General features: G+C 37.3%; 1 protein-coding gene across 1 annotated transcript in view; it reads right to left on the reverse strand.

Annotated features, from left to right (window-relative positions):
- AXDND1 (axonemal dynein light chain domain containing 1) overlaps nt 1–12,862 on the reverse strand; it is a 99,158-nt gene extending 86,296 nt beyond the window's left edge. Inside the window, exons 1-6 of the mRNA XM_081299384.1 lie at nt 12,607–12,862; nt 12,007–12,235; nt 10,086–10,258; nt 9,592–9,695; nt 1,340–1,460; nt 495–580 (exon numbers count right to left, since the gene is read on the reverse strand). Coding sequence (XP_081155510.1) covers nt 495–580; nt 1,340–1,460; nt 9,592–9,695; nt 10,086–10,258; nt 12,007–12,100 — 578 coding nt within the window. The 5' untranslated portion in view covers nt 12,101–12,235; nt 12,607–12,862. The remainder of the gene's footprint in view (nt 1–494; nt 581–1,339; nt 1,461–9,591; nt 9,696–10,085; nt 10,259–12,006; nt 12,236–12,606) is intronic.
- Between the last annotated feature and the right edge of the window lie 71 nt (nt 12,863–12,933).

The following is a 12,933-nucleotide window of genomic DNA, read 5'->3' on the forward strand; positions in this document are numbered from 1 at the left end:
TACATGCACATAATTTGATCAATCTCATTCCCCAAAACCTTCCCTTTCCCTTCCTTCCTCCTTCCCCTGATCCATCTATTCTGCTCATCTCCTTTCTAGTATTTTTATTATTATTACTATTATTATTATTTCAATCAATATATAACTTCATATATATGTACACACACACACACACACACACACACACACATATGGGATTTACTATGGTCTAGTCATACACAGTGTGGTAGATTCATTCCCCAAAGTTCCATTTTTTTAAAAAATTCAAAATTAAATGGCAGGAAAAAATAGAGAAGAGTTAATTACTAAAATACCAAACGTTTTTAAGTCTTTCTCATTAGTTGTGGCATCTTTCTTAAATTGCATTAAGGTGGCTAGCCCAAATATTTTCACACTACATGAACATGATGTACTGCTCTTAGGTTCTTCTGTGTGTGGGAAGGGGGAACAATGGTTGGGCACCTCAGATATTCAATACACAACATAGTACTCACTCGTCATAACACTCCAAACCTGAAACTCCTGTACTTGACACGATATGAAATTCTTCAGGAATCAAAGTATCTGTTAATGTCTTTGGCTGAAAAGAAAAGAAAATGAAGACCATCTAAATAGATGAAAAAATTAAATTGCACAAATACTAATTTCTACCCCAAAGGTATACTATTTATTGAAATATTTTGACTAGAGAAATAACAATATTAGCAATGTGGGTCAATACAGATGACAAAAAAAAAATTAAGCAGAGCACATGTTAAAAAATAACAATGAGTTAGAGAGCAACTTTAGTTCTAGTACAATCATCCCTTGATATGTGCAGGGGGTGGTCCAGGCCCCCATACAGATGGAAAAAAAATTTGTTATACTGAATGGTTTAGGGAATAATGAAAAGAAAAGGACTTATATTCAGCACAAAGACAATATTTTTTCGAATATTTTCTATCTGTGGTTTGTTGTATATGCAGGTGGGGAATCCTCAAGCGTAGAGGGCCAACTGCATTTAGAAATTCATTAACTCTTTTTTTTATTTGATTCAGTAGGAAGCTTAAAATTCAATTTAGCAACATACCAAGGATAAGAATTCTACAAAATTACATGTGGATTTCTGTGAGGGGAAAACCTAGTCTCCCATACTTTTCTAGATTAAAGCAGATAACTGTGGCTTGAAAAATGGCTTAAACATCTTTAATCTTTTCCCACTAACTACCTTTTAAAGAAATAATTGGAAAGCTCTATGTAAACAAATATACAATGCAATGTTATAGTGTCATATTGCCTTATATTTGGGGGAAATTATTTTTAAAACAAAGGAGGAGAGATGACTTTTCAAATACTTTACCTTATGAGGCACCATGGCACCATCATGTGACTCTAATGAACGTTCCATACGTGGAGGACAAACTACATTCTCTCTAATCTCTCCTTTTACACGTTTTATGTCATACAGAAAAGAAATGTCCCTAAAAATGAGAAAATATAGAAAATACAGATATATAAAAATATATTTTAAAAAATAACTGTTCTTTCTAGCTAACTAAATACAGATGGTAAAGAGTTGTTATGCGGGGCTGGGGATGTGGCTCAGTCGGTGGCGCGCTCGCCTGGCATGCGTGCGGCCAGGGTTCCATCCTCAGCACCATATACAAACAAAGATGTTGGGTCCGCCGAAAACTAAAAAATAAATATTAAAATTCTCTCTCTCTCTCTTTAAAAAAAAAGAGTTGTTATGCTAAATTGTTTAGGGAATGATGACAAGAAAAAGCCTTACATATTCAGTATAGACACATATCTTACCAGTGAGTAAAATGTCATTTATGTCAGGAAAAACTGATCTCCTTACCTCAAACTCTCCTGAGGCACTAGGTACAAGTTGCCGTGCATTCTTCCTCTTTTCTATCTGATATTTCTCATTCTCATCACAAACTCTTTCTTTTCCTTCCATCTCAGGTTAAGATACTGTTTCTATGGTTATTCTTTCCACTTATGTACCTTCATTACATCTTTGCCCATACCCTCACAGCTCCTGTTCCATCAATCATAATTTCTGTGTATTTCCTACAATTTTAGTCTTTTCTCTAAAAATCTTTTTCTTGACCAGGCATTACCAGTCTGTGCATGACTGTTCTATATAGCTGACTGGCTATCTATCTATCTATCTCTTGCTTTCTGTTAAATATCAAACTTCCTAAAATTTCCCTTCAATCTAATTCCTACCCAAACATCCCCCAAAACCATTCTCCAAAAAGCCGATGATACTTCCCACTGCCAAGTTAAATAATTTCTTATTAGTTATCTTCCACTACACTGTGGAATATTTTCTAGGACTGATCATCTCTGTTTAAAAACACTCTCCTCCTCAATTTCCTGTGGTACTAGATGCTCCTGGTTTATCCTTTCTACTTTCTTAGACTTCTTTGTGCTCTCCTGCTACTAAATGGAAGTACTCTACAAAGTTGCATCTTCATCCCTCTTACTCTTCTTTCCCCTACATTTTCTTCCTTGACAATATCATCAAATCTCACATTATCATAGATGTTACCCTGTAGGCATGACTAAATCGTTCTTCCGTTCCTTCTTTTCCCCCTCTAGTATTCACTGTCAATTTACACCACCACCACTCTCTTCACCAAAATCTCAACATCTATAATCAATCCCTTCCCATCCTTTGTACCTAATATCCAATCTACTGCTACCACTTATTAATTCTTTTTTCCCCATGGTTTTGTTGAAGTATAATTGAAGTACAATAAAATGCATATTTGAAGTATGCAATTTGATCAGCTTTTGCATGTATGTAACCAAAACAATCAATACAAAAAAGCATTTACATTACTTTTTCTAAAATTTGACATCATGCAGACTGTAATTCCTGCATGATTTATTACATCAGAAACCAATTACCTTAAGATATACAGAACCCCACCCCCATGCCAACTATTTCAAAATTAAATGGCACATTTATAAATAATTCTGAGGTCAAGGAATAAAGCACAAGGAAAGTAAATAAGAAGTGCTTTGAACAAAGTGATAATAAAAACTTAAAATACCAGGATCTCTGGGATTAAACAGTACTCAGATTAACATTTATAACTTAAAGTACTTGTATCAGAAAGAAGCTAGAATAACAATCAAGTTATTTTCAAATTAAGTAGTAGGAAGGAAAAATAAGAGTAGGAGCAGAAATATATGATCTAGAGAAGAAATAATACAACTAAAATTTGATAAAAATCAAACAAGTCTAAAGAAAAAATAAGAACACACAATTTAATACCAATGGAAAGGGAGCTATCAAAATAATCCCACAGATGCCAAAAATATATTAAGGTAATTTTGCAATTGTATGCCAACACACGTGATAGCTTACATAACATGGTCTATATTAGAGAAGGATCCATGTGCTACTGAGAAGAAAGTGTATTCCATCATTAATGGATGAAATATTCTATATGTCTGTTAAATCTAAATTATTGATTATATTATTTAGTTCTATAGTTTGGAAGTTTTTGTTTGGAAGATTCAGAGAGGTGAGTTAAAGTCACTCAGTATTATTGGATTGTGATCTATTTGATTCTTGCCCATTCAGAAGAGTTTGTTTGATGTACATAGATGCTTCATTGCTTGGGGCATAAATATTTGTGATTGTTATATCTTGTTGATGTATAATTCCCTTAAGCAGTATGGAATGCCCTTCTTCATCCCTTCTGATTAACTTTAGCTTGAGGTCCACTTTATCTGATATGAGGCTAGAAACCCCTGCTTGTTTACATGATCCATGTGAGTGATCTGTTTTTTCCCATCCTTTCACCTTCAGTCTGTGGATATCTTTGCCTATGAGATGAGTCTCTCGGAGACAGCATATTGTTAGGTCTTGTTTTTGTTGTTTTTTAATATTTATTTTTTAGTTGGACACAATATCTTTATTTTATTTATTTTTTTATTTTTTTGCTCCCTGGGATTCTTTTTTTTTTTTTATTGGTTGTTCACAACATTACAAAGCTCTTGCCATATCATATTTCATACATTAGATTGAAGTGGGTTATGAACCCCCAATTTTACCCCAAATGCAGATTGCAGAATCACGTCGGTTACACATCCACAATTTTACATAATGCCCTATTAGTAATTGTTGTATTCTGCTACCTTTCCTATCCCCTACTATCCCCCCTCCCCTCCCCTCCCATCTTCTCTCTCTACCCCATCTACTGTAATTCATTTCTCTCCTTGTTTATTTTCCCATTCCCCTCACAACCTCTTATATGTAATTTTGTATAGCAATGAGGGTCTCCCTTCATTTCCATGCAATTTCCCTTTTCTCTCCCTTTCCCTCCCATCTCATGTCTCTGTTTAATGTTACTCTTTTCTTCCTACTCTTCCTCCCTGCTCTGTTCATAGTTGCTCTCATTATATCAAAGTAGACATTTGGTATTTGTCAATATCCTCAAAAAAAATAAAATACTTGGGAATCAACCTAACAAAAGAGGTGAAAGATTTATACAATGAAAACTACAGAACCCTAAAGAGAGAAGTAGAAGAAGATCTTAGAAGATGGAAAAATATACCCTGTTCATGGATAGGCAGAACTAACATCATCAAAATGACGATATTACCAAAAGTTCTCTATAGGTTTAATGCAATGCCAATCAAAATCCCAATGGCATTTCTTGTAGAAATAGATAAAGCAATCATGAAATTCATATGGAAAAATAAAAGACCCAGAATAGCAAAAGCAATTCTAAGCAGGAATTGTGAATCAGGCGGTATAGCGATACCAGATTTCAAACTATATTACAGAGCAATAGTGACAAAAACAGCATGGTACTGGTACCAAAACAGGCGGGTGGACCAATGGTATAGAATAGAGGACACAGAGACTAATCCACAAAGTTACATCTGATAAAGGGGCTAAAAGCATGCAATGGAGGAAGGATAGCATCTTCAACAAATGGTGTTGGGAAAACTGGAAATCCATATGCAACAAAATATCTTTATTTTAATTATTTTTTTTATGTGGTGCTGAGGATCGAACCCAGGGACTCGCAAATGTTAGGCGAGCGCTCTACCGCTGAGCCACAACCCCAGCCCTGGGCCTTATTTTTTAATCCAATCTGCCAGTCTATGTCTTTTGATTGATGAGTTTAGGCCATTAATGTTCAAGGTTATTACTGATATATGATTTGTTCCTGGTCATTTTGGTTTATTTCTGGTTTTTAATTTGAATTAGTTTCTCCTCTGATTGACTGTTCCTTTAGTGTAGTTCCTCCCTTCATTGGTTTTTACTTTTTTTTTCCCCATTTCATCTTCACGGAATATTTTGTTGAGAATATTCTGAAGTGCAGGCTTTCTGGTTGCAAATTATTTTTTAAAAATATTTTTAGTTGTAGATGGACACAATACCTTTAATTTGTTTATTTAGTTTTTTTTTTTTTTTAATTGTGGTGCTGGAGATTGAACCCAGTGCCTCTGGCATACTAGGCAAGTGTACTATCACTGTGCCACAACCCCAGCCCTGGTTGTGAATTCTTTTAACTTTTGTTTATCATAAAAGGTTTTATTTCATCTTCAAATGTGAAGCTTAATTTTGCTGGATATAGGATCCTTGGCTGGCATTCATTTTTTTTCAGAGCTTGATTTATGTTATTCTAGGATCTCCTAGCTTTGTGGGTCTGGGTTAAGAAATCAGCTGAGATCCATATTGGTTTCCCCTATATGTAATCTGATATTTTTCTCTCACAGCCTTTAAATTCTAGCCTTATTCTGTATGCTAGGCGTTTTCATTATAAAGATGTAGGTCTGTTGTATTTCTGCACATTTGGGGTCCTGTAAGCCTCTTGTATTTGATTTTCCATTTCATTCTTTATATTTAAGAAATTATCTGTTATTATTTCATTGAAAAGATCGTGCATTCCTTCGGTTTGTATCTCCATGCCTTTATCTGTTGGCTCTTTTTATATTTTCCCATAATTGTTAGACATTCTTTCATAGTTTCTTAACATCTTCTCTCCATGGTCCACTTTATTTTCAAGATTACATATTTTGTCTTCATTGCCTAAGGTTCTGCCTTCCAAATGGTCTATTCTTTTGGTGATGCTTTCTATTGAATTTTTAATTTGGTCTATTATTTCCTTTATTTCAAGGATTTCTGTTTGTGTCTCCCCCCCCCAAATCTATCTCTTTATTGAAGTGATCTTTTGCTACATGTATTTGCTGTCTTACATCATCCTTTACTTTTTAGATCAGTTTAACTAAATGCAGTCCAAATTCCTCTGACATTTCTGTGGTGTTGATAGATTCTGTTATTGGAGTATCTTGGTTTGCTTGGAGTGATTTTTTTCCCTTGCTTTTTCATGTTGTTTGTGTGTCTACCCATGTAACAGTATGAATCTGAGGCAGCAGTTTCCATTGTGTATACTCATAGTGTCCCTGAAGGTTTCCAGTACCTCACTTGCTGAGAAGCTGCCTATTAGTTTTCTTTGTTTCACTCCACAGAGCAGCCAGGAATGTGAACTTCTCTATTCTGCCATCTAAGTGGTGACTTATTAATTCTATGGTCACCCTCCTCTTAATAGTGGTCCTCCTGTCTCTTGCCAATGCCAAATCACTAGTCAAAGTTGTCATTACTTTTTATGTTGATTCCTGGTGGGGTATAGTGGCACATACCAGCAACCTCAGCAGCTTGGGAGGCTAAAACAGAAGGATAACCTTATATCAGCCCTTTTGTTTTTGGTGTGGGGACTGAACCCAGGGCTTCATGCATGTGAGACAAGCACTCCACAAACCGAGCTATATCCTCAGCCTCATAGCAGCTCTTTTAAAAAAATTTTATTTGGGGCTGGGGATATGGCTCAAGCGGTAGCGCGCTCGCCTGGCATGCGTGCGGCCCGGGTTCGATCCTCAGCACCACATACCAACAAAGATGTTGTGTCCGCCGAGAACTAAAAAATAAATATTAAAAATTCTCTCTCTCTCTCCTCTCTCACTCTCTCTTTAAAAAAAAAAAAAAAAAAAAAAAATTTATTTGAAAAAGGGCTTACCAAGTTACCCAGGAAGGTTTCAAACTTGGGATCCTCCTGCCTCAGTCTCCCAAGTAGCTGGAATTATGGATGTGTGCCACCATATCCTGCTAAACTCTCTTTGATTTGTTATGAGACCAATATTCTTGTAGTTAGCAACCATATTAGGAGATCAAACTTCACCAGTTATTCCAGAAGCTTCACACACCATCCTTCTCTATTGCCCTCACCTCTGAGAACGAGTGCTATCATTTCCTTGTGCTTTAATCGCCCACTTAAAAGCAGGGAAAAGGAAAAAAACTCTATTAAGCTAGCAAAAAATAAGGAAAAAAAGGATGCAAAGAGAAAATAGAGTAAGATGGCATAAATAAATAAAAATGCATATGCTCGGGATAAATATCTATTCCAGGGTATTATACTCGTAGACCCAAAGCTCCTGTGGTGGTAGCTGCTTCCTGGTAGCTGCCTCCTGCTTCCCCTGTCCTGGGAGTTTTTTGAACAGACACTGCTTCATACCAGCTCCTTTGGCCCGTCCAACAATTTTGTATTCAATTCTTTTTCCGTTTAAAAATATCTAAATTCTTTTTTCTAGAGTAGTTTATTTTTTCCACTAAACTCTGACAAAGCCATCAAAAATATGATTCAGGGATACTACTTTGTATCTTTTTGTTGTGCTCTGGATAGTTGAGGTTGCAAGACAAGTTACGTTTTGTTATTATTAGTTGTGTGCAGGTGTATTTCTATTGGTGCCACAACAAATTACCACAAACTTAGCTTAAGCAACACAAAATTTTTTTATTTTATTTTGAGACAGGGTCCCAGGCTGGCCTTGAATTTACCATCCTCCTACCTCAGTCTCCTGAGTTGTTGGGATTAGAGGCATAAATAAGCCACTGTACCTGGCTTAACACAAATTTACTACCTTATCATTCTGCAGATCAGAAGTTCAATACGGTTTGACAGAGCTAAAATTTAGGTGTGACAGGACTGTGTGAGGTTCCAGATGTGTTAGAGGAAGACCCATTTTTGTGTGTATCCAGGTTAACAGAATCCAGTTCCTTGGGCATACAAGATTGAGACCCCTGTTTCCCTGATAGCTGTTAGATGAGTCATCACTAGAAGACCCAGCTTCTAGTATCCAGTTGCATTTTTTGGCTCATGTACCCCCACCTTCCATCCTCAAAGCTAACAATGGAAGGTTGAACCCATGTCATGATGCGTATCTGCCCTCCTCTTTCTATCTCATCTGCAACCCACTTGACTGCCCTTCTTTACAACTTTCAGGGATTCAGGTGATTAGGTCACTCTGACAATCCAAGGTAAGCTTTCCATCTCAAGTCCTTTCTGCCATATGAGGTATGTATTCACAGCTCCCAAGAATACAGTAAGAACATTTTAGTAGGGGCAAGGGAACATTATCTGTTTACCTGATTTTCACATTTTAAAAATTCTGACTCAGAAGTCATTTGACATCAAAACTTTAATGTCAGTTTATTGCTGCATTCAAATATGGCTATTTTTTCAAAGTACTTTAAATATCTCATAACTATTAATTATTACTATTAATAATTATATCCATGATCTAAATGCATAAAATGAAATACAGATGCTGTTTGACACTAAAGCCCCAGGACACAAAAGTCAACAGACTTAAGTTTCTGCCACTCTTTGTAGCACTGAGACATAACTGAATAACAACTTATATTTGAATAGCACTTATGGTTTTACAAGTGCTCTTGAATTCATTATCTCATTTGTACTTTTACAACATCCCTAGAGGCACACAAAACTGAGTTACATTTTTTAGTTGTAGACAGACACAATACCTTTATTTATTTATTTTATGTGGTGCTGAGGATCAAACCCAGTGCCTCACATGTGCCAGGCAAGCACTCTATCCCTGAGCCACAACCCCAGCCCTAAGTTATTTATTACCTTTTTTACAGACTAGAAAACTAACTTCAGAAAGACTAAATCACCTACCCAAGTACAATAAGCATTTTCAGACAAAAATGACAGGTAAGCAAGCAGCATGCAGGAAGTAAACTGATAAATGGATTTTACTTATAAAATGGGGTCACAATCTTCACAGGAAAAAAATTTGACACTTAGAATAGTTTTAGGAATGATACAAAAACAATAAATAGTATTTGCTGATTTGACCTAGAAAAGTATAAAAGAGTAAGGGTTCCCTTTGAAGAGAACCAGAATTAAGCACTTGTTCTACAGGGTTTTCCACATTATAAAGCTTTTTCCTCTAAGATATTCAAAAAACACCTATACATACAGATACAGGAAACTCTAAAGGCATTCTGCCTGTCAGATCTTGCTCCTTTTAGTAGTAAATAAATTTAAACAAACTGAAAATACGCAGAGCCAATACCTACAGCTATCATACTTACAATCATCATAAACAAAAACATGACCACCCTTTTGGATTGCATTCTGATTTATCAAAGATACTACAAGTTTTATAATCAATGATTTTATGAGTTCTCCAATCCTGCCCCTCCCAAGGCTGTCACATGAAATGAGAAAATGACTATTAATCTGCATCTATCTGAACCTCTTCCTTCTTTACCTTGCAGCTCCTGTCAGGGAGACAGGATGGTCAATCAGGTATTTGAATTTATTCCTTCGAATAGGGTGCTGCCAGACATGGTCTACAGGGCGTGGAAGAGTACCCTGGGAAAAAGAAAAACACATGGATATCCAGCAGAGGGCACTCTAGTCAAGCAAAAAAATCTATTCTTAGTAATTGAATATTTATATTTTGATACCCTGTGGAATAGAGCAGAATTCTTATTCAGTAGCATGGGAAAAGACTGAAAATAGAACATTTCTACAAATATTAAAACTAAGTAATGGTAATTTTGGTAAGTTAACATGAAAACAGATTAATAGAAATATTCAAGCCTTGGAAATTTGGGTGAAAACATGAGTTTGCAATGTAGAAAATTACTTTAAAAAAAGTTAAGACCACTTGGAATATATAACCTGTGCTCAACTAACACTTAATAAACAGGATACCAAAGAGATAATATCCCCAAGTAGTCTACATGCAAACTTACACACCTTTGGAGTTTTAGTTTTCTTAGGAGGCAGTAAATATTCAGGACAGGGACCGGCATTGGCTGCATAGGTCAGAGAAAGCAGAATCTCCTCCGGGATGAACTCATTCTGAAGGGAAGTAGGAAGGGGTTTGGAATGACCCACCAAACTTTTTTGCTCCCTTAGTTCAGGAAGTCCTAAGAATGAAAAAGGAAAGAAAAGCTCTTATTCTAAGTTTTTGGATGGAGCTTCCCACACTGCCTCGTAATTCTCATCTGTATTTTCCTAATAGAGAGAAACATTGCTTCTGATTGAAAAGGATAGTAACAAATAATATTTAAAACACCAAAGATTATCTGGACAAAAGAAATGTATTACCTACCCTACTCACATCAAACAACAGGTTCAAAACCTCATATACAAAGCTGAACCTGAATAGTCCAAGCTGAAAATAACTCACTTCACTTAACTGGGAGAGCTTTAAGATGATGGGAATCAACTATTTTCCCTTTGATATGCAAATAAAACAAAAAATCTTTCTTTAATCTGTCAGATTATTTATAATTTCTCTCAAATAAATTCAAAGGTAAAACGACTGTATTAACTTGAGGATCGGGGCTGGGGTTGTAGCTCAGTGATAGTGTTTGCCTCTCACATGTGAGATACTGGGTTAGATCCTCAGCACCAAATAAACATAAATAAATAAAGGATCGTGTCCATCTACAATTAAAAAATATTTTTAAAATTGAGGATGGAAAGGATCTGAGTGGAGTTTAAAAGTAAAAGTAGGGGTTGGGGAAACAGTTCCGTGTAGAGCACTTACCTAGCATGTATAAGTCTTTGGATTGGATCTCTGGCACACACACACAAAGTAAAAGTAGAACTAGGATTGTTGGAAATGAAAAGTGAAATAATCTCAGCAAGCTGATAGAATAAGAACTGTGAAGAGTATTCTCCTCAGCTTGATTAGCACACAGAAGTAAAAAACATGGGTAGTAGGGCTAATTCAGGAAAAAGGCTTCCAGGAAATCAGTCAAGTAGTTTGGTAGTCACTGTTCATAACTTTTAGTAAAGAAGTACTATGTTTTCATCACCATCAAAACTTTTAAGATTTATACTACCAAGTCTCTCTCAAGGGTTTGGTACAGAATATCAGAAGAAATAGGGGGGAAACAAAAAGGTTAGGTGGGACTTCAGCAGAATCTCTCCCAACAACTCCTGGAGAAAGTGTTACCCTAATAGGGTGAGGATGCTTTTAGCAATTTTTGTTTATTTTTTTATCTTTTTTTTTTTTTTCGTAGTTGTAGATGGACAGCATGACTTTATTTTATTTATTTTTATGTGGTGCTGAGGATTGAACCCAGTGCCTCAGGCATGCTCCTAAAGTATCTATCACTGAGCTATAGCCCCAGCCCAGCAATTTTTATTCTAGTGTAGATCTGCATTCATCTAAGAATGAAAAGCTCACAGAATCGCTCTCATTTAGAAAAATATTAAAACTTGATACAAATACATAATTTGTATGATTTGCATGTGTCTGTCTTATCTCCACTATTCTTTTTAGGTGCCTTAATGTCAGAGACCAACTACCAAAAAAGATGCCATTGTATTTAAAATAGGAGGGTAAATTTTTAAAACAATATAAAACTCATCAGCATTTGAAAAAAGTATAAACATAGCCTTTAGGTGGAGTAATTAAACAGGGCTGTTCTAAACTACTATAAAAGAAAATGGCTTTTGGTTTTACTTGAACGAGTGTCAGAAAAACAGCCCACTGAGGATCATTTGATCATCAGAGACCAGCTTTGATAACACAGGGAGACCCTGGGCTCAGAGGAAGGGAGGGGAAAAGGGTAGGGGAAAACGTCTGATGAAGAAAAATGGTGAATGGAAGGTGATTTCTGTCAATGATCGCGATTATGTTGGCGGGATCCTCCAAGTTTACCTCCGGTCTCCTCCTTGACTACAGAGACTCTTGACTTTTTGGCCTCAGATGATAAGGAGTTCAGAGATGCGGACGGTGTTTTCTGAAGAGACATATTTTTTTTAAAAAAAGGGGGAGAGGGCGCGCGCGAGCGAGCCTCCTATCGTTCTTTAGTAATTTGAAATATTCCTCAAATTAATTTAAAAGTAAATCGGCCGTCGTACCAGGAGCTTCAGGCTGTCACATTGTCCTGTAGGCAAAAGAAACGAACAACAACAACAACAACAAAAAAGAGAGATCTATTACGTGCTTGTGTTCATTTCGGAGTTGGAATCCACCTGGCAGTGTTCCCCTTCTTTGGGGGGGGGGGACCCCGAGGTTCTCTAGGGTCCTCTAACGTGACTGAGAAGCCAGCGAGTGTGGGAAGGTCGGGGAAGGACACGCTAGCCCCACCACAGCCTGCCCGCCCGCCCGCAGCCCTGTGGGCGCCGCCCGCTCGTGTCCCCAGCTTCCCCAAAACAGTGCCCCTCGCGCAGGGCAGCGCCACGGTCTCGAATGTCAGGCAGGGCTCACAGCATTTCTCCACTAAAAACCACAGGAAAGGACACCTGTGATCTGTACCGGCAAATTGGGTTTCCCGCCAGGCTTTCGGCCGTCCGGTCCTCCCCTGGAACGCCTGCGCATCGTCATGGAAACCCAGGACCCCGCTCCTTAGCAACCCTCAATTGGGACTGCCTTCGGAGGTGCCGGCGGAGGAGGAAACAGCCGGAAAACCGTCCCTTACACTCTCCCGGAGCTTCAGTGCAAGTTACAGCATAGATTCACTAACAATTAAGAACAAAAGTGTTTAATCGAGCTGTTGTCACGGAATCCGACAGCGTCTCTACACCGGCCTAACGTCCGCGGACCGGGCTAGTGCGCAGGCGTCAGTCGGGCGGGCGCTCGCTC

Source organism: Spermophilus citellus (genome assembly GCF_964194105.1).
Source record: "Spermophilus citellus genome assembly, chromosome: 6".
Classification (NCBI taxonomy): domain Eukaryota; kingdom Metazoa; phylum Chordata; class Mammalia; order Rodentia; family Sciuridae; genus Spermophilus; species Spermophilus citellus.